This window comes from Giraffa tippelskirchi, chromosome 6 (genome assembly GCF_054371585.1).
Source record: "Giraffa tippelskirchi isolate mGirTip1 chromosome 6, T2T-mGirTip1v1.2.pri, whole genome shotgun sequence".
Classification (NCBI taxonomy): domain Eukaryota; kingdom Metazoa; phylum Chordata; class Mammalia; order Artiodactyla; family Giraffidae; genus Giraffa; species Giraffa tippelskirchi.
The window spans coordinates 124,900,245-124,924,058 of NC_137280.1; the positions used below are offsets into that span (position 1 = coordinate 124,900,245).

At 43.3% G+C, this 23,814-nt stretch overlaps 2 protein-coding genes across 4 annotated transcripts; both read left to right on the forward strand.

Annotated features, from left to right (window-relative positions):
• The first annotated feature begins 64 nt into the window (after nucleotides 1-64).
• On the forward strand, nucleotides 65-6,791 carry LOC145510256 (histidine--tRNA ligase, mitochondrial). 3 transcript variants are annotated; one of them, XM_081501026.1, is made up of 14 exons: nucleotides 65-125; nucleotides 217-361; nucleotides 1,591-1,665; nucleotides 2,051-2,170; nucleotides 2,292-2,387; nucleotides 3,051-3,176; nucleotides 3,278-3,385; nucleotides 3,651-3,749; nucleotides 4,023-4,116; nucleotides 4,459-4,586; nucleotides 4,679-4,921; nucleotides 5,079-5,195; nucleotides 5,423-5,569; nucleotides 5,985-6,791. In XM_081501026.1, exons 2-14 carry the CDS (start codon nucleotides 260-262, stop codon nucleotides 6,042-6,044), a joined length of 1,515 nt encoding a protein of 504 aa, XP_081357152.1. In that variant the 5' UTR covers nucleotides 65-125; nucleotides 217-259; the 3' UTR covers nucleotides 6,045-6,791. The 3 variants fall into 3 exon arrangements, with proteins under 3 accessions (XP_081357152.1, XP_081357151.1, XP_081357153.1); XM_081501025.1 differs by having other exon boundaries at nucleotides 65-116; XM_081501027.1 differs by lacking the exons at nucleotides 2,292-2,387; nucleotides 3,051-3,176.
• An 836-nt stretch (nucleotides 6,792-7,627) lies between these two features.
• ZMAT2 (zinc finger matrin-type 2) lies at nucleotides 7,628-13,538 on the forward strand. Its single transcript, XM_081501048.1, has 6 exons — nucleotides 7,628-7,654; nucleotides 7,988-8,081; nucleotides 9,555-9,678; nucleotides 10,879-10,952; nucleotides 11,396-11,541; nucleotides 12,522-13,538. The coding sequence occupies exons 1-6, from the start codon at nucleotides 7,637-7,639 to the stop codon at nucleotides 12,663-12,665; spliced, it is 600 nt and encodes a 199-aa protein (XP_081357174.1). The 5' UTR covers nucleotides 7,628-7,636; the 3' UTR covers nucleotides 12,666-13,538.
• Nucleotides 13,539-23,814: the final 10,276 nt, after the last annotated feature.

The window sequence follows — 23,814 nt, forward strand, 5'->3', positions numbered from 1 at the left end:
AGTAGTTGGCCCGTACGCCTAGAGAGCCACCGCCCAATAAAAAAAATAACTTCCGGCTCCTACCGGAAGTGCGGTGGCCGGGCGGGAGCCGGAGAGGACTACAACTACTGTGCTAGGTTTGAGAGGTGTAGAAACACTCTTCTCATCTTTGGTGCTCGGCTTCGCCTCCACAGCGTCCTGTAACCCTTTCTGGGGTCCTGTCTGCCTCATTCTTAGGACCTTTGCCTCTTGTTCCGGAAATCCTGCTTTCTGCCGCAAGATGCCCCAGCTGCTACATGGGACAGCCTGGACTGTGTTGCTTGGCCAGCTCCGGCGGCCGCCCGGTGCTGTGCGCATCAGGCCAGTCCGTTTTCATAGTCAGGTGAGCCAGACTGAGATAGCTCTGGTCTGTCGGGGCAGGATCTCCAGGTCTGATAGCATTGACTCTCAGCCTGTACTCCCGCCGTATTACAGTCGGTATTTAGTGAGTGCCCTCGATGTACCGACACAGAGCCAAGGCCTTTTAGAATGCTTTATTATTTAATCATCATAGCAATCTTGAGAGGTTGGGATTATTATTTCCGTTTTATAGTTGAGGAAGCGGAGGCTGCAAGGTTAAATGACTTACGTATGGCTACGTAGTAAGGGAGCATTTTAATACAGGTCCACAATCTCTTATCTGAACCTTTTGGGGTCAAACACATTAAAAAAATTTTTTAAGCAAAGAATGTGAACATTCCCACTAACGACCATAAGTAGAGTGAGTTCGCATTAGAATTTACCTCAAAATGAGCCCCCCTCATCCCAGTTTGTAGTTTTAAAAGATTATGGATTCTTAGGAGGGGCTGTGGGCTTCACTGCCCTGCCTTGGAGGACAGAATCCGCCAAAGTATTAACTACACCCTCTGTACTTCTGGAAGGGTGTACAGTCTGCTGGTAATAAAATCACAGATTCTGTTTTACCTTGGGAAAGACACTGTTGACTTCCTAGTAGATGCTTTGTGTTACCATGACCAACAGGGTGCTTATCTTTTGTTATTTGCAGTCACAGCATCCTACTAATCTTTTTTTTTTTCTTAATCCATTCCTGTTTGTTCCACAGGCATTGTTCTCTGTTCTTGGAAGAAAGAGAATGGGCTGTTCTTGGGCTGGTTCTCTTCTGTCTTCAAGTTATTTTTTCCCTATCTCTAAGCCTAATGACCATTGCTATCTTATTAACAATTTTTATTTTTTGCTCTTTGAGTGGAAACTGAGAACTGGAGATCATACTAATCCCTGGGTTTTTGGAAGTGTGCTGAGATTAGGATAGATAGTGTAGTGTTCAGAGTTCCTATTGCTCAGGGCAAAAGTATTTGCAGGTTGGTGGTGCACAGGGCCAGAGATACCACAGTCCTGGCCAGTATTTGGCTGCACTAGGTCTTAGTTGCAGCACGCAAGATCCTTTAGTTGTGCCATGGGAACTCCTAGTTGCAGCATGTGGGATCCTGGGGACCAGGGATCAAACCCAGCCCCCGCCCCTGCACTGGGAGTGTGGAGTCTTAGCTGCTGGACCACCAGGGAAGTTCCTCTGGCCAGTATGAGAGGAACCGTATCTCACATTTTTTCTGCCAGGTTGCAGAGGCACTGTTTGCATCCCAACTGAAGCCTCATCAAGAGAAGTCAAATTTTATTATCAAGACCCCAAAGGTAATACCCTGTACCCCACCCTATCCATTAGAGTGCCTTGGAGTTCTGCCCTCTGCTTCCCTTCCCAACCGCTTTTAATGTTTTTATTTGTTTTGGCCATACTCTGTGTCTTGCAGTGCAGGATCTTAGTTCCCTGACCAGGGATTGAACCCACATCCTAAACACAGAGTCCTAACCACTGGACCCCCAGGAAATTCCCTACTTTAAACGTTTTTGTAAACTAATTTTAAAAAAGTCGTAAGTATTCTGGAGGTACTGGGTGGGGCTCATAGTCATCTGAACCCAAAGTGATTTCAACTCCAGACCTTAGCTTGTGGATATAGTTTAACTCTTTGTCTTAAATGGACTTGGTTTTGTTTTCACTCTGGCTCCTTTTGATTTCTAGGGTACCAGAGATCTTAGTCCCCAGCAGATGGTGGTGAGGGAGAAAATTCTTGATGTGGTTGTTAGCTGCTTTAAACGTCATGGAGCAAAGGGGTTGGATACCCCAGCATTTGAACTAAAGGTAAGAGGAGGAAAAATTGCAGGAACCCCATTTCTTCACCTGCCTTATTTCCCAAAGGGCTTCCAGCCTATGTTCTGGAGTTTTCCTTTTAACCATGGCACTTTCTGTTTAACCTCTGTAGGAAATGCTTACTGAGAAGTATGGAGAGGACTCTGGGCTCATCTATGATCTGAAGGATCAGGGCGGAGAGCTGTTGTCGTTGCGCTATGACCTTACTGTATCCTGAGTTCTGGAGGCTTCCCTCTTTCCAAACCCAGAGGGCATCTCTGACTAACCGGAAAAGAGTGGCTCTGGGACCCTATAGTCTTGTTGGCAGCAGTCTTTACTTCTAATTTCTTCCAGAAGGCAACTCTGCCAGCACAGCCTGTCCTAGTGCATTGTCATTTAAGTTTATAGTGTTAGGTGACCTTCCCTGGTGGTTCAGTGGTAAGACTCATGCAGGGGGTGCAGGTTCGATCCCCAGTCTGGGAACTGAGATTCCCCCATGCCATGTAGTGCAGCCAAAAAAAAAAAAGGAATAGTATGTCAGCATCCCTGGGGGAAGCTTGCCAAAATACAAATTCTTGACCTCTAGCCCCTGATGTTCTTAATTCTATAGCTGGAGTGGGAGTTAGCAAACGTTCTTGGGTCATTTCTATCTCTGTTTCCACTGCTTTTTACATAACTTGCAGTCTCGCTAGCTGGGATTCCTTTGTTTGACACTATTTAACATGTATTGATTGCTAAGCCATGGGTATAGTTAGAAAGGAGACAAAGAAGATCCTTGTTCTAATTCTAGTGGATGAGATCTGATTGATAGAGCCCCAGTCCTCCCTAATGTCTTTCCACTGGGCCTAAACTTCGGATGCAGTATCCTTCTTCCTTAACCTATTTATGTAAGGTCCCTTTTGCTCGTTATTTGGCCATGAATAAAGTGAAGAAGATGAAACGCTATCATGTTGGAAAAGTGTGGCGGCGGGAAAGCCCAACCATAGTCCAAGGCCGCTACCGGGAGTTCTACCAGTGTGTAAGAGACCTGATGGAGGCAGCATGGTTTGATAGTTCTGAGGGCCACGACCGGGGAACTGGCTGCTCAGTAATTTTTTTTCCTGTCTTTCTTTGCTGCAGGATTTTGACATTGCTGGTCAATTTGACCCTATGATCCCTGATGCAGAATGTTTGAAGATCATGTGTGAAATCCTTAGCGGATTGCAGCTGGGGGATTTTCTCATTAAGGTGAGGCCAGAGCTGAGGACTGAGGGGCGAAGTCTGGATTTGGCCTAATGCTGTCTCAAAACTGTCTCAAGACATAGGTGACACCAGCCATTGAGCCTATAGCTCTAGGATTTTCTTTGTATAGGTGTTATATTTCATATCTATATCTATATAATCATTCTGTGAAACTTCTGTCCCTTTTATAAGTCAGGAGAGTTGACACTGCCATTGTTTTGATGGAGAGGTCATTGATAAGGCATTTGGGTTGCTTCCATTGAGTTCACAGGTCAATGACCGGCGGGTTTTGGATGGGATATTTGCTGTCTGTGGTGTTCCTGAAAGCAAGTTCCATGCGATCTGCTCTTCAGTAGACAAACTAGACAAGGTAACGAAGAAGACATGCTTCAGTAGACCCTGCCTTCAAACCTATACCCTTAGAGGAAATGGTGGCCAGAAGTGAGTTATTTCTGGGAGGAATGTAAGGACCTGAATTTTGCTGTGCAGTGGAGATTATGGCTAGATTTCCCAAGCTGCCTCTAACTGTGCTGAGTATAGTGTTAGCTACTCGTGACATACCTAATGAATGAAACAAGATGTCCTTTTCCATTTAGAGAAAGAGGGATCTTGGGGCTAGCCTAATGTTTGGATGTTTGTGCAGATGTCTTGGAAAGATGTGAGAAATGAAATAGTGGTAAAGAAAGGCCTGGCTCCTGAAGTGGCTGATCGAATTGGGGATTATGTCCAATGTCATGGTAAGAACCAGTATTTTTATTTTAGAGGTACATGATAGAACCAGAGTAAGGGTGATCCGTGTATAACTTCTGCCTCTGAAACAGCTCCTTTCCATAAACGTGCTAAGTTCCAGAGCCTGGTTTGAATTGAATAACCTTTTTACTTACTGTAACCAGTTATGTCTTCAGATATCAAAGATGGAGGCAGATGAGGGAAATCTGATCGGATGTGATCAGGATCTTTCTTTTTTTTTTTTTTTTTAAAGAAAATGAGGACTAGTTGGAGCACATTAGGGTTAAATTTGAATGAAACACATCTGGGTGTATAACAAGGACCTTATTTCTCCCCACATGTCTCCCCAGGTGGGATATCCTTGGTGGAGCAAATGTTCCAGGATCCCAGACTATCCCAGAACAAGCAGGCCCTAGAGGGCTTGGGAGACCTGAAGCTGCTGTTTGAATACTTGACTTTATTTGGAGTTGCTGAGAAGGTTAGCTGAGTAGGGAGTTGACCTCTTGCTGTGTCTAGGGCTCTCAGGGTCCTGGGTCTTGTGTGACACTGGCTATAACTTTGTCTCAACAGGTCTCCTTTCACCTGAGCTTGGCTCGAGGCCTGGACTACTATACAGGAGTGATCTATGAAGCAGTGCTGCTACAGACCCCAGTGCATGCTGAGGAGGAGCCACTGAATGTGGGCAGTGTGGCTGCTGGTGGTCGCTATGATGGGTTGGTGGGCCTGTTTGACCCCAGAGGCCACAAGGTGCCATGTGTGGGGCTCAGCATTGGGGTAGAGCGAATCTTCTCCATTGTGGAGCAGAGGATGAAGGTAGGTCCTTGGTAGGGTTAGAGTGGGGCCGCATACCTTAAAAACTCATGTTTCTGGAGGTGAAGTTGGACTGTTTCTTGATGATTGTTTTTGTTTTTTTAAAATATTGGTGCAAAAGAAGTTTTTATTAGCTTACTTTCTCTCTCTCTTTTACTAGACTTTTGGTGAGAAGATACGGACCACAGAGACCCAAGTGTTTGTGGCCACACCACAGAAGAACTTTCTTCAAGAACGGTTGAAGCTAATTGCAGAGCTTTGGGATGCTGGGATCAAGGTATAAAGGAGCTAAAATCCACACCATCTAGGTATATGTAGAATTAAGGCTCCAGGCCCACTTCTAGCTTATACCTAGGGTGGAACTCAAGACCTTTCTAGTCTTCACTGGAGTATCTTCTTAGGGTACAAGTAGGCTAGCTACTTACTTTTTAGATGTGTCTGCTCCTGGGATTTCAGTGGTATGCTTAACTTCTAAATCCCCTATTCTTACTTCACCATTTTCAGGCAGAGCTGATGTATAAGAACAACCCTAAACTACTACCCCAACTGCACTACTGTGAGAACATGGGCATTCCACTGGTGGTCATTATTGGTGAGCAAGAACTGAAGGAAGGGGTCATCAAGCTCCGTTCAGTGGCCAGCAGGAAGGAGGTGAGTCAGGCCAGCCAGAAATAGAAGAGACCAAGTGTTTCTAACTTTTTTAGATTCTTTGAGAAATTTGTATATTTTAGCTGCGGAAATACCTCCAGGGTTAATAGTGATAGAGGTGAATGAGGCTCCATCCTGGGCAACCATTATAGCTGATGATTGGCTGGATGGGCAAAAGGACAAGTGAAATCTCCATGGGTATTTCAAGATTAATCAACAAAACAGACATAGATTAGGTGTTTGAATCACTTTAGTCTTGAGGGGATGCATTCTCCAGGTCAGGTTGAAGCAGATATGCCTCTCTACTGGTTGCCCAAGTAGTGGGAGCGGTTGCAAAGTTAAATGAATCCAGAAAAGTAGAGGCTAAGAAATTAGTATCACTCTTTAGTTTGTCACATGAGGTTCTCTTATGTTTCAGGTGGCCATTAAACGGGAAAATCTAGTGGCTGAAATTCAGAAACGACTGTCTGAGTCTTGATCATTACCTGAATGCCATCTGCTGCTCTTTGTAGAAAAGATTTCACCTAGGACTGACTTCCTAATGGACTTCACACCTGCTGGCCAGAATGGGTGACAAGTGTTTCTGGATCCTTCATCCTTTCTGCGTACAGAACTGTAGAATGCCCTGAGGACTCCTAGGCTAGTGTGAACAGCTGTGCTGCATGCGCACAGATGGCTGGTATGTGAAAGAGATATGCGTCGCACTGCCAAGGCAGATGACAGATTTGAAATGCCATTGAACGCTACCAACAATGTGCTGAGATGGTTGCTGTCAGCAAGTCTCTGGAAAATCACCTCAGGTTGAGAGGATTCTGAACCATTGAGATCAAAAGTCAAATATTTAGCCTTCCACTATGGCTTCTGGAAAGTTTGTCCAAAACCTAGTCATGGGCTGTCCAGGGAGTTTTGGGGAGACAGCAAGGAGGAGAAATGACTGCTTTCCATTTTGTTTGAGAACAGATGCTATCCTAAGGGCATTGCACTGTCCATATTGAGGTGGCATCTCTCTAGCCCATCCACTGTTAATAATAACAGGGTGAGCCTGTTTTTTTTATAATCTTGAATGTTGAACTTAATAGGTGACCTGACAAGATAGAGATATGATTTTGGAGCCCATTACCTGTGCCGGAATCACTTCTCTGACTCTTGACTTCCATGTCCTGCCGTGGAGGTGGCTGTTTTTGAAGTGGTTGTATAGTATATTAAATAAAATTTAAATAGAGTAGTTTGAGTTATTTGTTATCAAGGGGTTGGTTTGCACAGGCCATAGAAAACGCTTGAGAAAACACTGGAGGATTCTGTGAGCTAGGAGTAATCTCCCTGGGGTGATGCTTCTGTGTTGAGTGAAGGGAGCGGCCACAGTTCCCCCTCCCCCCAACTTAGAGATAAAATCAAACCACTGAATCAGTTATAGTGAGACATCTGCTAGAGTTCTTCACGGGAGTGTTGCTGATACCCACCTTCCCAAGTCCGATCATGTTGTTTAAACTGTGCCCTATAGATTGAATGACCCTAATGTTCTCAGCTGGAGGAAAAATGAGGGAACCAAAGGGTGCTAGCATTGCTCCAAGATAAAGAGACAAAGTGCAAAAAGCGCTTTGTAATATGTGTGTTGGGAAGGCTGCAACCTTTACAAACAGTTCAGTGCTCTGAGTCTGTATCTTTAGTGCTTGCGGTGAAGCACTAAAGTGAAGCATTTGAGACCCTATAACAGCGCTTCAGCCCTAAATGTTTGGAAACTCCTGGAATGCACGCAAGTTTATTAGACTAGATCAGAGAGCACTGATCTGAATCTTATTTTCCTCGTTAAGACGAGTTGAATCTGCCTGTTTTGAAAGCCAGGGCAAAAACGTTTGAAGGCGCCCTTACTTCCGTGTTGCTTCATACTTTCCTTGCGCATGCGCTATTTCCTTGGCGCGGAGGCGGGGCTGACAATCCTGTTTTCGAAGCCCTCCACTTCTTAGTTCGTTTATAACACGAGAGTCTAAGCTGATTGGAGGCAAGCTTGCTTTACGGCTCAAGGCCGCTTTTTACGGCATTTTCCGCCGTCCCATTCACTTCGCAGTGAAGATGGCGTCAGGCAGTGGGGTAGGTGTTGTGTGTGAGGAGGCTTGGAGTCGGGGGTAGGGGGTGGCTTCTCGGCGCTGAATATTCCACACCCAATTGGCTTTCCGACACCTCTTCGCAACATAATGGCTCCAGTTCAAGAGCTCCCCAGTGAGGCTCTCGCGCAGGGTCTGAGGAATCGGGGAGGGCTCGGGTTGGGGTCCTGAGGTAACCTTAGTCTCCTAGTGGTGTCCGGAGAGGCTTCGCTCTCTTCAGGTCTCGGGCCGCCTTCTCAGGGTGAACGCGGTTTCTTCACTTTTTGCAAGAGTTGGACACGATTAGCGGCGAATCTTAAGCGCATTTTTCTTCCCTCAGACAAAAAACTTGGACTTTCGCCGAAAGTGGGACAAAGATGAATATGAGAAGCTCGCCGAGAAGAGGCTCACGGAAGAGAGAGAAAAGAAGGATGGTGGGTACTTGCTCCATCAAGTGCTAACTGTATTGTAGAGGCAATGCAGTGGTTGGAGAGTGGGTGGGGAGTTGAAATGCGCTGTTCTCCATACTTCTGTAGTATCTGGCAGAGTATTGCCTCCCTGGTTCTCGATTTCTTCAGGTTTAAGATGAAAGCGACGAGATGGATTGAAGTGCTTTTGGGGTGACTTCCAGCTCTGTGATTCTCGGCTTCCTTGCTCTGCCTTTGCTTGGCTCATTTAGTACTTTCCTCCGGTACAAAGAAGAGAGTGGAATCCTTAGTAGCGACAGGAGGAGGAGTATTTCGCTGCTGTGTGTTACTACTATTGCTGCTGCTGCTGCTGCTAAGTCGCTTCAGTCGTGTCCGACTCTGTGCGACCCCATAGACGGCAGCCCACCAGGCTCCTTCGTCCCTGGGATTCTCCAGGCAAGAATACTGGAGTGGGTTGCCATTTCCTTCTCCAGTGCATGAAAGTGAAAAGTGAAAGTGAAGTCGCTCAGTCGTGTCTGACTCTTCGCGACCCCATGGGCTGTAGCCTACCAGGCTCCTCCGTCCATGGGGTTTCCCAGGCAAGAGTACTGGCTGCTGCTGCTGCTAAGTCGCTTCAGTCGTGTCCGACTCTGTGCGACCCCATAGACGGCAGCCCACCAGGCTCCTCCGTCCCTGGGATTCTCCAGGCAAGAACACTGGAGTGGGTTGCCATTTCCTTCTTCAATGCATGAAAGTAAAAAGTGAAAGTGAAGTCGTTCAGTCGTGTCCGACTCTTAGCGACCCCATGGACTGCAGCCCACCAGGCTCCTCCGTCCATGGGATTCTCCAGGCAAGAGTACTGGAGTGGGGTGCCATTGCCTTCTCCGTACTACTATTGAAGAGCATCTTTTTCTCTCAGCAGGAAACATGGTATTACTTAACCTAGCGTCTAGCACTGTTCTCTGTGCGATAGACAGTGTCAGGGAGTTGATGCTCCTCTTCTAGAGATTCCACTATGTAGAAAGAAATATCTTACTTTCTCGTCTGTTTTCAAACCGTACATTCTGCTTTCTTCCACACCAGGTTACACACTCTAAACCTTTTAGTTTTTATGTAACTTGTATAGTAGTGCTTGGCATGCAACAGATTATTTCCTAAATATTAGTCTCCTTTTTAAGAGTGGTCTTGCTTTTCTTTTAAAAGGTTGCTTTTTGTGCAGATTCAGAACTCTTGCCTTTAGTTAATGAATAAAAAAAAAATTGCTTTTAGATTCGTTGGCTTTAAAGTGGAGAAAAGACGTAGAGAGTTAAGAATTGCTTGTCATTTTTTTGTGTTGAGCTTCTCTTTAGGTGCTGCTACAAGTGACTGTTTTGTCCTTTGCTTCATGTTTCAAAAAAGAAATGAAAGTAGACCTCTGGATTTTGTACTTTATGCATTTCTTTTCCTTTCTGGTTAAGGAACTCTAATAATGAAGGGACTTCCTTCCCCATTATATTTCAGGAAAGCCAGTGCAGCCAGTTAAGCGAGAGCTTCTCCGGCATAGGGACTACAAGGTGGACCTGGAATCCAAACTCGGGAAGACAATTGTCATTACCAAGACCACCCCACAGTCTGAGATGGGAGGGTGAGTGGCTTTTCATCTTTCTCTGCAGCCAGGAAGTGTTACACAGGGTACCTTCCCCCAGAATAACAACCTTGTTTCCTGTAATTCCATCCATTTTCCTCCAGGGTCTCTAGTTAATATGTCTGTAAGAGGGGGTTACTCTGTAGGCTTCTTCATATTAGCACTGTAACTACTTCTTAATATCTTAAAAGGGATTATTTGTTCTCCTGCCAAAGGAAGAAATGAAGGAAAGGACTACTGAGGAGATTTCTAAGGGAGAAATTAGGTGCAACTAAAATGGAGCCCAGAAACTGTTGACGGTGAATAAAGGGAGTTGAGGTTCAAGACTGGCAACAGAAGTTGTAGTTGTTATGGATTCCCTGGTTGTGCACCTTCCTGCTAGGCCCTTACCTGTAGGAAGAAAGGTCTCACAAGAACTCTTCATCTTTTTGCCTAACACTGCTACTCTGTCTAGGTGCGTTTTCCATCAGGAGCATAACACAGATAACAATGAGTGACACTTCTCTGAGCTGCTTCTCTGAGTAAACTCACTGTTAATTTTCCTCTTTGTGTTAGTTATCTATTGGTATTTGTGTTAATACATTAACCCAGTATTTAGCAGCATAAAACAGAGAATAGCTCACAATATCTCACATGGGTAAGTAATACAGGAAAGGCTTATCTAGGTGGTTCTGGCTCAGGGTCTCTCACAAAGCTGCCATCAGGGTGTCTGCTGGGTCTGCATTCATCCGAGGTGTAAATGGGGCTGGAGGATCTTTGTCCAAACCCTGTCACATGACTGTGATTTGGAGGCCTCAGTACTATGTTCTATGGGCCACTCCATAGTGCTGCTCACAACAAAGCAAGTGGCTTCCCCAGGGTGGGTGATATATGGGTGATATACGTGAACAGACTAAGCAGAATGCATGTTTTTTTAAAAAACCTAATCTTGGAAGTGACATAGCATCACTTTTGATATAGTCTATTGATCACACGGACTAACCCTGGTACAAATTGGGAAGAGCCTATATAGGGTAGGAATATAGGTGGCATCATTGCGGGGGCCATCTTGGAGGTTGGAAACCACACTCTTCCAAGAGCAAAGGCTTTGTGTCTCCTCTAAAAACAATTTTTACCGAAAAATTATGAGGTTCTTGGGTGAAAACGATAAAATCTTTATAACCAGATTTGAAACTAGTGTTGTTTCTTTCTGTTTTCTAGATACTACTGTAATGTCTGTGACTGTGTGGTGAAAGACTCCATTAACTTCCTGGATCACATTAATGGAAAGAAACGTAAGGCTTGGAGGTAGTTTGTGATTGAGGCTGAGACTGAATTTTGGTGATGGGGTAAGGGAGAGGGTAGTTTCTATTGAGCATCTTTTTTACGTCTGAGGCATTCTCTAGTTCCTTCAGCACAGGCCATTCTTTACTTCATTATTTAATGTTCCTGGAGTGCATGAGGTGAGAATCTGTTCTGGGCTCTCAAAAAGTCCAAACCATGGTTTTCTCCTGGGCCCAACTGTCCCTATTGGTGTGCATTTGCTCAGTAAGTGTAGTTGAAAGGTGCTTTATCTTGTTATTGGGGGCTGCAGCCAAGAAGTTTTTTTTTAGTCCTAATATTTTTTTACTGCATGTTTTATGAGTTTTTGGATTTGTTTTTAATGTCAGGAAAAGACTTTTTGAGGGACTTAGGAAGTTTTAAGAACCTTACCTTTTTTTCTGTTGACCCTACCCAGATCAGCGAAACCTGGGCATGTCTATGCGTGTGGAACGTTCCACCTTGGATCAGGTGAAGAAACGTTTTGAAGTAAACAAGAAGAAGATGGAAGAGAAACAGAAGGATTATGATTTTGAGGAAAGGATGAAGGAACTCAGAGAAGAGGTGGGCTCTACTATCCTTCTCTCGCTTCTCCTTCAGCTTTAAATTTTATGTTATGAATCATGAGGAGGCTCTTTTCCTTATTTGACTCCCACTCCCAGAGGAGAATTGTGTGTCCTGAACTCCTATACATTAAGGGAAACATTTATTGCCCTTGTTTGGGGCTCTCATAATCTGAAGGAAGTGGCTCTAAACCTGTCCTTTTTTCCTAAACTTTCTGGGTCATGCTTTTTTTTTCTTTTTACTACCTGAGTTATTAATTAAGTGCACCTAGTCCCCATTATGGAGAAGGCAGTGGCACCCCACTCCAGTACTCTTGCCTGGAAAATCCCATGGACGGAGGAGCCTGGTAGGCTGCAGTCCATGGGGTCGCTAAGAGTCAGACACGACTGAGTGACTTCACTTTCACTTTTCACTTTCATGCATTGGAGAAGGAAATGGCAACCCACTCCAGTGTTCTTGCCTGGAGAATCCCAGGGACGGTGGAGCCTGGTGGGCTGCCGTCTATGGGGTCGCACAGAGTCGGACATGACTGAAGTGACTTAGCAGCAGCAGCAGTCCCCATTAGGTCTGTGGAACCAGGCTGACTGGGTCAGAATTCTGTTTCCTTCACTTAATGGCTGTGAATCTTGGACAAGCTATATAACCTCTCTGTTCCTCTGTTTCCTCATATTAGAGATCTTAGTATGCAATATACATGAAGCACTTAGACCATCTCCTGGCTTATACTGTATGCCCTGTGACTTTTCTTCCATCACCTGGTTGTGAGCTAGAGATGAACTGGAATGTAGGATTGAGAAATGCTTTCCACAGGCTGAAACTTCTCTTTCCTGTCCTTTACAATCTTTACTGTGGCTTTTCCTCTGCTCTTGAAATTTTACTTGTCTCTATTTTTTTTCTAAAGATGGAAAGGACACTCACCTGTCTCTTTCAGCAAGGTTTGCTCAGGAGTCTGAACTGATTCTGAGTGATTTCCCCTCTAGGAGGAAAAGGCCAAAGCCTACAAGAAAGAGAAGCAGAAGGAGAAGAAAAGGAGGGCTGAGGAGGACTTGACATTTGAGGAGGATGATGAAATGGCAGCTGTGATGGGCTTCTCTGGCTTTGGTTCCACCAAGAAGAGTTACTGAGGCTTTCTATGCTTGGCTTTTTGCTGGGCCTAACTGTGTGTGTGTGGGCGTCATTTTGGGGGAGGTACTGGGTAAAGTGACAATGGGGAGGGCTAGAGGGTGGGTGTTTCTGGTTTTCCTCTGCCTTGGGAGAGAGCACAGAATGCAAAGGAAAGTGCTGTGGCATATTCCTTCAGCCTCCGTATATCACTGGAGACACCGGACCTCTGACCATCTGATTTCCCAATAAAGAAAAACCCCTCTTCTGAGGCTGCTTTTCCGAAACTCCCCTTGCATCTTTACCTCTTCATCTGTCCATCTCTTATCTGAGCATCCTACATTTATCCTGTGTTCTGCCTTTGTTTTAATTTTCACTCAGCCTACAGCAGAAGGGTTCTCTGGGTACCCAGTTTCCAGTTGATAGTATATCCTGAACTGTCCCCCCCACCCACCTCTCCCCATCTCCCTTGTGGTTCTTTGGCCACCTGTGCATGCATGTGTACTTCTGCCTGGATCTGTGGTATGTGCGGGTGCGTGTGCATGAATCTGTCACATAGAGGGAGCCTGAGCTAGAGCCTCAAGAGCATTGCTGCCTTGGGGCCTGGTGTTCTCAGCTTCTTCAGAGCATGTAACAGGAAATTAAATGGGATGAGTGGTGTGGTTTTTGTCTGGTGAGTTTTTTAACTTTTGTTCTTCATATGTAAAATCTGTTCAGCTTTTCCTATTTGTTTCATTTTATTGAGGATTACTCTGTTTTTGTGTTCCTTGTAAGCAGGCTCTTGGAAGAACCTGTTTGATGCAAAAAAGAAAAAGGAAAAAACCTCATATGGGAGCCCTTGGGTCTCAGAGACTGTTCAACGTGTATAATAAATGGCATTGACTGGGCCTATTTCACATTTGGTGGGAACATTCCATATTCTTCCCTGTGTATTGTTTTTTTTTCTTCCCCACACTTTTTCTTCTCCCTGTATTTGAGCCCTGTCACTTTTTTTCTAGATGTCCTTCAACATGAGTTATACCTCCCTCTGATGGGATCTGTGCCTGGAGGAGTCTAAAAAAACTTCTCCTATTTTTTAGCCTCCTTTGATCTGCTGGTTTTGGAACAGCAGAGCTCAGGGTTGAAAACAGTGTTTTCTTAACTATCTGCAGTTAGGCTAGGCACAGGGTTCTCAGTTTTGCACTGTTGACATTTTGGCCTGGATAATTCTTTGTTGTGGGGGCACTCTTGTGCATTGTAGGATATTTAGAGTTTCTTTAGCATCTACTCACTAGTTGCCAATAGCACCTTCTCCAAGTTGTGACAGTTAAAGATGTCTGTGTCCCCTAGAGGTTGGGGTGGAGGGGCAGAATTCCTTCCCCTAGCCCCATTAAGAAGCTGCTTTGCCTAGTTTGGTCTAATTTGAGAATTAGATGGCACAGACTGGTTAACTAAAGTAAAAACAACTTTGGTATTCCCTGGATCAGGTACTATGCCAGGTCCCAGAAATGCAGAGGGGGAAAAAAAAATCAGTTCGTTAAAGTAAAAAACAAACAAACAAATGGTAATTATACAAGTTTTAAGCAAGTGAATTCTATAACAATGTTAGTTGGTTCTGTACCTTGAAAAGTGGGCTCTATTTTGGTTAACAAGGCTGCTACCATATGGGTTGTTGACATTTTCTGCCTTATCTAGCTCTCCTGACACCTTTATGTAGCATCTGAACCACTTGTGGGTCCCCCAGAGTACTATATACTCCTCCCTTTGGACTTTTGTGCAAAATTTCCTTACTGTCACATATATCTTTTACCTAATTTTATTTCTGATGGTGAATCTTGCCACTGGAAACATTGAGAGTGTCTTGACTGGTTCAAAATTTCTCCTACAGTATTTGTTATATATTAGTTGGTGCTTTCCTTGGCAGGATTCTGTGTTCTATAGGTTCCTCTGGTAAGAATCTGCCTTCGTCCCCTGGGTCCTTTTATTCCCCCTTTCAAGACAGACTGGAGAATTTGTCAACGTGCTGAGTTCCTTCAGTGCTTCAGTATTCTTCAGGCAGCTAATTCAGCTTGACTTCAAGTGATTTCCCTCCTGTTTTGGTACTGGTGGAATCTGACTTCTGGTTACCTCTACTGAAAAGCAATTCTGAAGTCCATTTTCTCTACGTTCCCTTGGGACTGACAAGTGGTTTGAGTTTCCAAGGGATCTGTCTAGCTCATGGGTGTTTAGAGGGGTTCAAGGTGGTGAATTAAAAGTGGTGGAGGAAGGAGATGGGATGGAAATTTAGGAGCCTAGAGCAATCCTAGAAGAATTTCTCCAAAGAGAAACTTTCTTGATGTTTTTGGTCTTTCTAAAAATGCAAGGAAAATTTGCATTCTGATTGAAGAGTTTGCCTGTGACTGGCCTCCGTGAGTTCATTCATTCAGTGAATTCTGAGATACTGAACATGTTCTAGGCCCTGGTAGTATCTTCTGGGACAAGGTATCAAGGCCCCAACTATCATGGAATATACATTTTGGTGGAACTCCCAATTAAAGTATTTAGGGAACAAAAGATCGGTATGGCTTCTGATGATTCTTTGGCTTCAGGCACCCCCAGGGCCTCTCAAATCTCTCCCGTGACCTCCAAAAATTTAAATATGAAGAGTCTTTAATCCAGCAATTCTACTTGTATAAGTATCTGTCCTAAAAACAGATTTGCTTATGTATAGATACACATGCAAGGATATTTAGTGCAGCTATGTTTATAACAGTGAAACATTTAAAGTAAAACTAGTACATTTATACTCAAGTAAAATTCAGCCATTACAGTATGTATGAATTAGATCTATATACATGCTGACAAGATCTCCAAGACATGTTAACAAACACAAAACAATACCCAACAAACTAATCCCCAATAAGCCTACCTGCACCCCTCGCTTCCGCCAGTCAAGACTATTGTGTGTATAGTATATTTATAGTGTGTATAGAACTAGAGGGATGCACACTGAAATCGTAAACATGGTTAACTGGAGAAAAGTAGGAATTGTGGCTGTTTACAGTATACGTAAAAGGAATGGGGTATTCATATGCAGTTCCTAATAATTTTTTGAAATAGTAACAAGTAATACTATATAACACCTGGGAACTGTTTAACACCTGGGATAGGCGCCTTAGGGTTTACCTAATTAGCTGCAAATTTCCAAGATAAGGCCTGAATAACGGTTCACTTAGCAGGTGTGTGTGTGTGTGGGGGGGTGTGGGTGGGGGGTTGGGTGTGTGGGTGGGTGGGTGGTTGTCGGAATAAGAGGCTGGAGGAGAAGTCCAGAGACTAGTTGACCAGGTGACTGCCGAGTAATAGAATGGAAAGGGCCCGGAAGCAACTGCAGAAGAGCTCACTAGGAGATAGGAGAGGTAGGAGAGGGGAGACGGGAGCCCTTCTCACTGCTGTGTTCAGAGGTGCGCTGGGGATAGGGGAACAGATGGGTTTTCTAAGGTCGCTAAGTTAGCCCGGATCACGGTGTACTCTGATTGGTTTATTGTGACGCAACTCTTTCTAGGCAGTCAAGAGGATACAACACAGAAAGCCTCCTCGGGCTGGCCGTAGCTCAGCGGTTCCTTCGACTACATGGTTGATTAAATCACTCTCTCTGAGGGTGGTTCGAGACCCGCGGGCGCTCTCCAGTCCTTTTGCCGCTGTCCCACCTTCATTTTCCCAGTGATCCCTCTCAGAGAGCGTTTTGAGATTCCTACATGGCAGCCCACTCTAGTATTCTTGCCTGGAGACTCCCCTGGGCAGAGAAGCCTGGCAGGCTACAGTCCATGGGGTCGCAAGAGTCGGACACAACCTAACGACTAAACCACCACCACCACCACCACCCTGCCGGGAACGCCAAAGTGACCACCTTTCCCAGTGGTTGTTTAGCTCCCATTCGACGAGGAACCGGGGATCCTTGGAGAAATGCCTGGTTCTAGAACTGGGGCAGGAAATAACAGAGGTGAACCCAGTGCATCTTGGATTCACCTAGTAGTTCCCGGAAGTAAGGAAGTGCTAACCTCCCCCCTGCTACTGCTAAGTCGCTTCAGTCGTGTCCGACTCTGTGCGACCCCATAGACGGCAGCCCACCAGGCTCCCCCATCCCTGGGATTCTCCAGGCAAGAATACTGGAATGGGTTGCCATTTCCTTCTCCAGTGCATGAAAGGGAAAAGTGAAAGTGAAGTCGCTCAGTCGTGTCCGACTCTTAGCGACCCCATGGACTGCAGACCACCAGGCTCCTCCATCCATGGGATTTTCCAGGCAAGAGTACTGGAGTGGGGTGCCATTGCCTTCTCCACCCCCCCCCAAAAAAAACCTTTGAAAATTACTTTTGATGTTAAGTAATGTTTGCGTTTTTGTTCCAGTAGTTATCCAGTTATCCGTTATATTTCTGTCTTTTCTAAGTCCTCAAATAACTTTTCCATAGGTGGCTGTATTATTTACTTTGTCAGCTATATCTTGACTCCCTCTTATTACTTATATGTGCTGTGCTAAGTCGCTTCAGCACAGCTGCTGCGCTGGCTCTGCGACCCCATGGACTGTAGCCCGTCAGGCTCATCTGTCTATGGAATTCTCCAGACAATAATACTGGAGTGGATTGCCGTTTACTCCTCCAGGGGATCTTCCTGACCGAGGGACGAAACCTACCTCTCCTGTGGCTCCTGCATTGCAGGCGAATTCTTTATCGCTGAGCCAACCCATTACTTATATAAAGATCAATTATTTTATTCTTTTTTTCCCTTTCTCTCCTCCCAAATTAAGACATATTGTTTTCAGAAAACAATTTGCGTATTCTTTCCCCATCCTCGTTACCCTCTTTATTTTACTTGCAGATCTACAACTTATTCGGAGAAGGCAATGGCAACCCACTCCAGTGCTCCTGCCTGGAAAATCCCACGGACGAAGGAGCCTGATAGGCTGCAGTGCATGGAGTCTTGAAGAGTCGGACACGACTGAGCGACTTCACTTTCACTTTTCCCTTTCACGCATTGGAGAAGGAAATGGCAACCCACTCCAGTGTTCTTGCCTGGAGAATCCCAAGGACGTGGGAGCCTGGTGGGCTGCCGTCTATGGGGTCGCACAGAGTCGGACACGACTGACGCGACTTCGCAGCCAGTGTTCTTGCCTGGAGAATCCCAGGGAAGGTGGAGCCTGGTGAGCTGCCGTCTATGGGGTCGCACAGAGTCGGACACGACTGAAGCGACTTAGCAGCAGTAGCAGCTACAACTTATTAGTATATTTAACACTAACCATCATGATGCGTTCTAAATTTTCCTGTTAGTTCTTGGTTGCACGAAACTAACTTTCTAGTAAATTCCTCAAAAGAGGCTCCTGAGTACAGTATTCTGAGTTCTTGCATATTTAATACTGATTTTCTATAGCCTTAGTATGTAAAGGACATATTGGCTGGATAAAAAATCTTGGGTCTCACTTCTTTTCCCAAGGCTGTTTAAAAACTTATTTGCTGCCTTTCTTGTGTGCTGTTGTGAAACCTGTTACCAATCTGATTTTCTTTCCTTCCTAAATAATTTAGTCATTTTGCTTGAAGCCCAGAGGATTTTTTTTTCTTTCAAATCTAATCGATTTTTCTAAGATACCTCAGTTCTATTTTTAAATTATTTGAGAAAATTCCATACTGTTTCTAAAGTGGCTGCACTAACTTATATTCCGACCAACAGTGTATGAGGATTCTCTTTTTTCCACATTCTTGCCAACAGTTTTTATTTATTGTCTTTTTGATGATAGCCATTCTGACAGGTGTGAGGTGGTATTTCTTTGTGATTTTGTTTTACATTTCCCTGATGATTAGTGATATTGAGGATTATTCTATGCAACCTGGAAGCCAGGTCAGTTTTCTTTAAGTTTTTTAATATTGTGGTAAAATACACAGAAAAAATTTACCATCTTAACCGTTTTTAAGGGTACAATGGATTTAACTCAATGGAATTAACTATGTTCATATTCTTATGCAACCATTACTACTACCCACCTCCAGAACTTTTTTCACCTTGCAAAACTGAAACTATATCTATTAACTCTCCACCCCCACCTTGTCCCTAGCTCCTGGCAACCACCATTCTACTTCCTGTAGCTATGAATTTGATTACTTTAGGAAACTCATATAGAAATCGTCAGTATTTGTCTTTCTGTGACTGGCTTATTTCATTTAGTATAATATGTTGTGGCATGTGATAGGATTTCCTGGATATATATCCAGAAGTGGAATTGTTGGATCATATGGTTATGACCAACCTAGACAGCATACTAGAAAGCAGAGACATTACTTTGCCAACAAAGATCTGTCTAGTCAAGGCTATGGTTTTTCCAGTGGTCATGTATGGATATGAGAGTTGGACAATAAAGAAAGCTGAGCGCAGAAGAATTGATGCTTTTGAACCGTGGTGTTGGAGAAGACTCTTGAGAGTCCCTTGAACTGCAAGGAGATCCAACCAGTCCATCCTAAAAGAGATCAGTTCTGGGTGTTCATTGGAAGGACTGTTGTTGAAGCTGAAATTCCTACACTTTGGCCACCTGATGTGAAGAGCTGACTCATTTGAAAAGACCCTGATGGTGGGAAAGATTGAGGGCAGGAGAAGGGGATAACAGGGGTTGAGGTGGTTGGATGGCATCACTGACTCAATGGACATGGGTTTGGGTGGACTCTGGGAGTTGGTGATGGGCAGGGAGGCCTGGGGTCACCAAGAGTCAGACACGACTGAGCAACTGAACTGAACTGAACTGAAATAATGTAATTCCTAATATTTCACTCTTACATATCTGGGATAAATTCTATTGGTCATATTTCTTTCTTTCTTTCTGAGAGTATAATTATTTTATACCTTGTAGCATCTGATTTGCTAATATTTTGTTTTGCATCTATGTTCTTGAGAAAAATGACCTGTAGTTTGCCTTTCTTATATCTTTGTCTGTGGTATTAGGGTAATACTGGCCTTATCAAATGTTCTTTCTGCTTCCATTTTCTGGAAGACATTGTACAGAATTGGTATCATTTCCTTTTTAAATGTTTGGTAGAATTGGAAACCATTGAGACTAGTGCTTTTTATTTTGGAAGATTATTAATTATTGATTCAGTTTCTTTAATAGATATATATTTAATGCCTTGTGTGAGTTTTGGCAGATTGTATCTTTCAAAAGATTGGACTATTTCATCTGGGTTTTCAAATTTGTGTGTATAACACTGTTCTTTTTTTGTTGTCCTGTCACTCAGTCGTGTCTGACTCTGCGACCTCATGGACCGCAGCACACCAGGCTTCCCTGTCCTTCACCATCTCCCAGAGTTTGCTCAAACTCATGTCCATTGAGTCAGTGATGCCATCCAACCATCTGATTCTTTGTTGCCCCCTTCTCCTCTTGCTTTCAATCTTTCCCAGAATCAGGGTCTTTTCTAATGAGTCAGCTCTTCCTATCAGGTGGCCAAAGTGTTGGAGTTTCAGCTTTAGCATCAGTCCTTCCAATGAATATTCAGGACTGATTTCCTTTAGGATGGACTGGTTTGATCTCCTTGCGGTCCAAGGGACTCTTAAGAGTCTTCTCCAGCACCACAATTCAAAAGCATCATTTCTTCAGTACTCAGCCTTCTTTATGGTCCGACTCTCACATCTATACATGACTACTGGAAACAACATAGCCTTGACTATATGGACCTTTGTCAGCAAAGTAATGTCTCTGCTTTTTATTGCGCTATCTAAGTTTGTCATAGCTTTTCTTCCAAGGAGCAAGCATCTTTTAATTTCATGGCTGCAGTCACCGTCCAAAGTGATTTTGGAGCCCAAGAAAATAAGGTCTATCACTGTTACCATTGTTTCCCCATCTATTTGCCATGAAGTGATGGGATCAGATGCATGATCTTCGTTTTTTGAATGTTGAGTTTTAAGCCAGCTTTTTCAGTCTCCTCTTTCACCTTCATCAAGAGGCTCTTTAGTTCCTCTTTGATTTTTTGCCATAAGGGTGATGTCATCTGCATATCTGAGGTTATTGATATTTCTCCTGGCAAACTTGATTCCAGCTTGAGCTTCATCCAGCCCAGCATTTCACATGATGTGTTCTGCATATAAGAGTCGGACACAACTGAGCGACTGAACTGAGCTGAACTGAACTGAGTCTGCATGTAAGTTAGATAAGCAGGGTGACAATATACAGCTTGACAGCATTGTTCTTACCATTCTTTTGTTATTCTTTTAATGTCAGAAAGATCAATATTTATAATGCTTCTTTCATTTCCAATGGAACTTGTGATTTGTATCTTCTGTCATTTTTTTCTTGGTTAGCTTGGCAAGATGTTTATCAATTTATATTTTCAAACAACCAGATTTTGCTTTCATTGAATTTGCCTATTGTTTTCCTGTTTCCAATTTCATTGACTTCTACTCAAATTTTAAGTATATCTCCTTTTAGTTAGATTTAAAGATTTCTTCTGCTTACTTTGGATTTAATTTGCTCTTTTTCTATTGCATAAGATGGAAGCTTAGATTATTGATTCTAGATCTTTCTTTACTAGCATATGTTTCCTTGCTATAAATTTCCCTCTATGTACTGCTTTTGCTGTATCCCATAATTTTTTTTTTTTTTTGGCTATGCCACAAATGTGGAATTTTAATTCCCTGACCAGGGATTGAAACTGGGCCCCTAGCAGTGAAAGCACAGAGTCCTAACTACTGGACTGCCAGGGAATTCCCTGTATCCCACAAATTTTGGTATATGATACTTGAATTTTCATTTAGTTCAAGTTATTTTAAAATTTCTTTGGTGACTCCTTCTTTGACCCATATGTTAGTGAGAGGTCTGTTTTTTGTTTTGCTTTTTGCTGTGCTGGGTCTTTGTTGCTGTATGGGCTTTTCTCTAGTTGTGGTGAATGGGGGCTACTCTCTAGTTGCATTACATAGGCTTCTCATTGCAGTGGCTTCTCCTTTTTCAGAGCACGGTCTCTAGGGTGCAGGGGCTTCAGTGGTTACTGCAGCATGTGGGCTCAGTAGCTGTGGCTCCTGGGCCCTAGAGCACATGCTCAATAGTTGTGGCAAACGGGCTTGGTTGCTCCATAGCACGTGGTACCCCCCGGGACAAGGGATTGAACCTGTATCTCCTGCATTGGCAGGAGGATTCTTTACCATTGAGCTACCAGGGAAGCCCCTGCCTCGTGTATTTTAATGCTTGTGATTAGGGACATGTGCATTCAGAATTGTTATGTCTTCCTAGAGAATTGGTCCCTTTTAAAATTATGTAAAGTCTACCTTTTAGAAAAATAAATTAGTTATTTTAATTGGAGGCTAATTACTTTATAATATTTTAGTGTTTTTTTGCCATACATTGACATGAATCAGCCATGAGTGTACATGTGTCCCCCATCCTGAACCCCCTCCAACCTTAATGTCTACCTTTATCACTGATCATTTTCTTTGCTCTGAAATCTGCTTTATCTGAAATTAAAATGACTGTTCCAGCTTTCTTTTTAAATTTTTTATTTTATTTTAATTGGAGGATAATTACTTTACAATATTGTGGTGGTTTCTGCCATACATCAATATGATCAGCCATAGATATACACATGTCCTCTCCCTCTTGAACCTCCCTCCCACCTCCCTCCCCATCCTACCATTCTAGGTTGTCCCAGAGCACAGTTCTGGGTTCCCTGCCTTTCTGGCTTTCTTCTGATTAGTGTTAGTATGGCATATCTTTCTCCATCTATTTATTTTTAACTTATATATGTCTTTATATCTAAAGTAGGTTTCTTGTAGACAAGATATAGTTTGATCTTATTTTTTATCTACTCTATATCATCTTTTAATTGGTATATTTAGATCATTCACATTAAAGTGATGATTGATATAGCTGGATTAATATTTACCTTATTGTGTCTGTATTTGTTGCCCTTGTTTTTTGTTCACCTTTTTGTCTTTCACTCTTTTTCTGACTATTCTGGTTTTAAGTGAGCATTTTGTGTGATTTCAGTTTCCGACCTCTCTTAGCATATTGATTATTCTTCTTCCAAAATTTATTAGTCATTACATTTAAAACTAGTCTTATGCTCATTTTCAAATAACACTATATCACTTCTTGGGTAATTATGTACCTTATATCAAAGTCTTCCCCATTTCTTCTTATCTCTTTCTAACATTGCTATCATCACTTATCCATAAGCTATAACCATCTGGTATATTGTTTCTGTTTTATTTTGCATAAATTGCAACCTGCAATCAATTAAGAGTAAGAAAAAATTTTATTTTACATTGTTGTTTCTCGGTCGCTAAGTCGTGTCTGACTCTTTGCAACCCCATGAACTGCAGCACTCCAGGCTTCTCTGTCCATCACTATCTCCCTAAGTTTGTTCAAGCTCATTTCCATTGAGTCAGCATTGCCATCCAATCATCTGATTCTCTGTCACCCCCTTCTCCTCTTGCCTTCAATTTTTCCCAGCATCAGATTCTTTTCACCTGGTCAGATGGCCAAAGTATTGGAGCTTCGGCTTCAGCATCAGTCCTTCCAATGAACATTCAGGGTTGATTTCCTTTAGGATAGATTGGTTTGATCTCCTTGCTGTCCAAGGAACTCTTAAGAGTCTTCTCCAGCACCATAATTCGAAAGCATCAATTCTTGGCATTCAACTTTCTTTATGGTCCAACTCTCACATCCATACATGAATACTGGAAAAAAACATAGCTTTGACTATATGGACCTTTGTCAGCAAAGTAATGTCTCTCCTTTTTAATACACTGTCTAGGTCTGTCATAGCTATTCTTCCAAGGAGCAAGCATCTTTTAATTTCATGGCTGCAGTCACCATCCAAAGTGATTTTGGAGCCCAAGAGGAAGGAATCTGACACTTTCCACATTTTGACCATCTATTTGCCATGAAGTGATGGGACAAGATGCCATGATCTTCATTTTTTGAATGTTGAGTTTTAAGCCAGCTTTTTCACTTTCTTCTTTCACCTTTATCAAGATGCTCTTTAGTTCCTCTTCACTTTCTACCATTAAAGTGGTATCATCTGCATGTCTGAGGTTGTTGATATTTCTCCTGGCAATCTTGATTCCAGCTTGTGATTCATCCAGCCCAGCATTTCTCATGAAGTACTCTGCATATAAGTTAAATAAGCAGGGTGACAATACACATCCTTGATATACTCCTTTCCCAGTTTTGAACTAGTCCATTCTTCCATG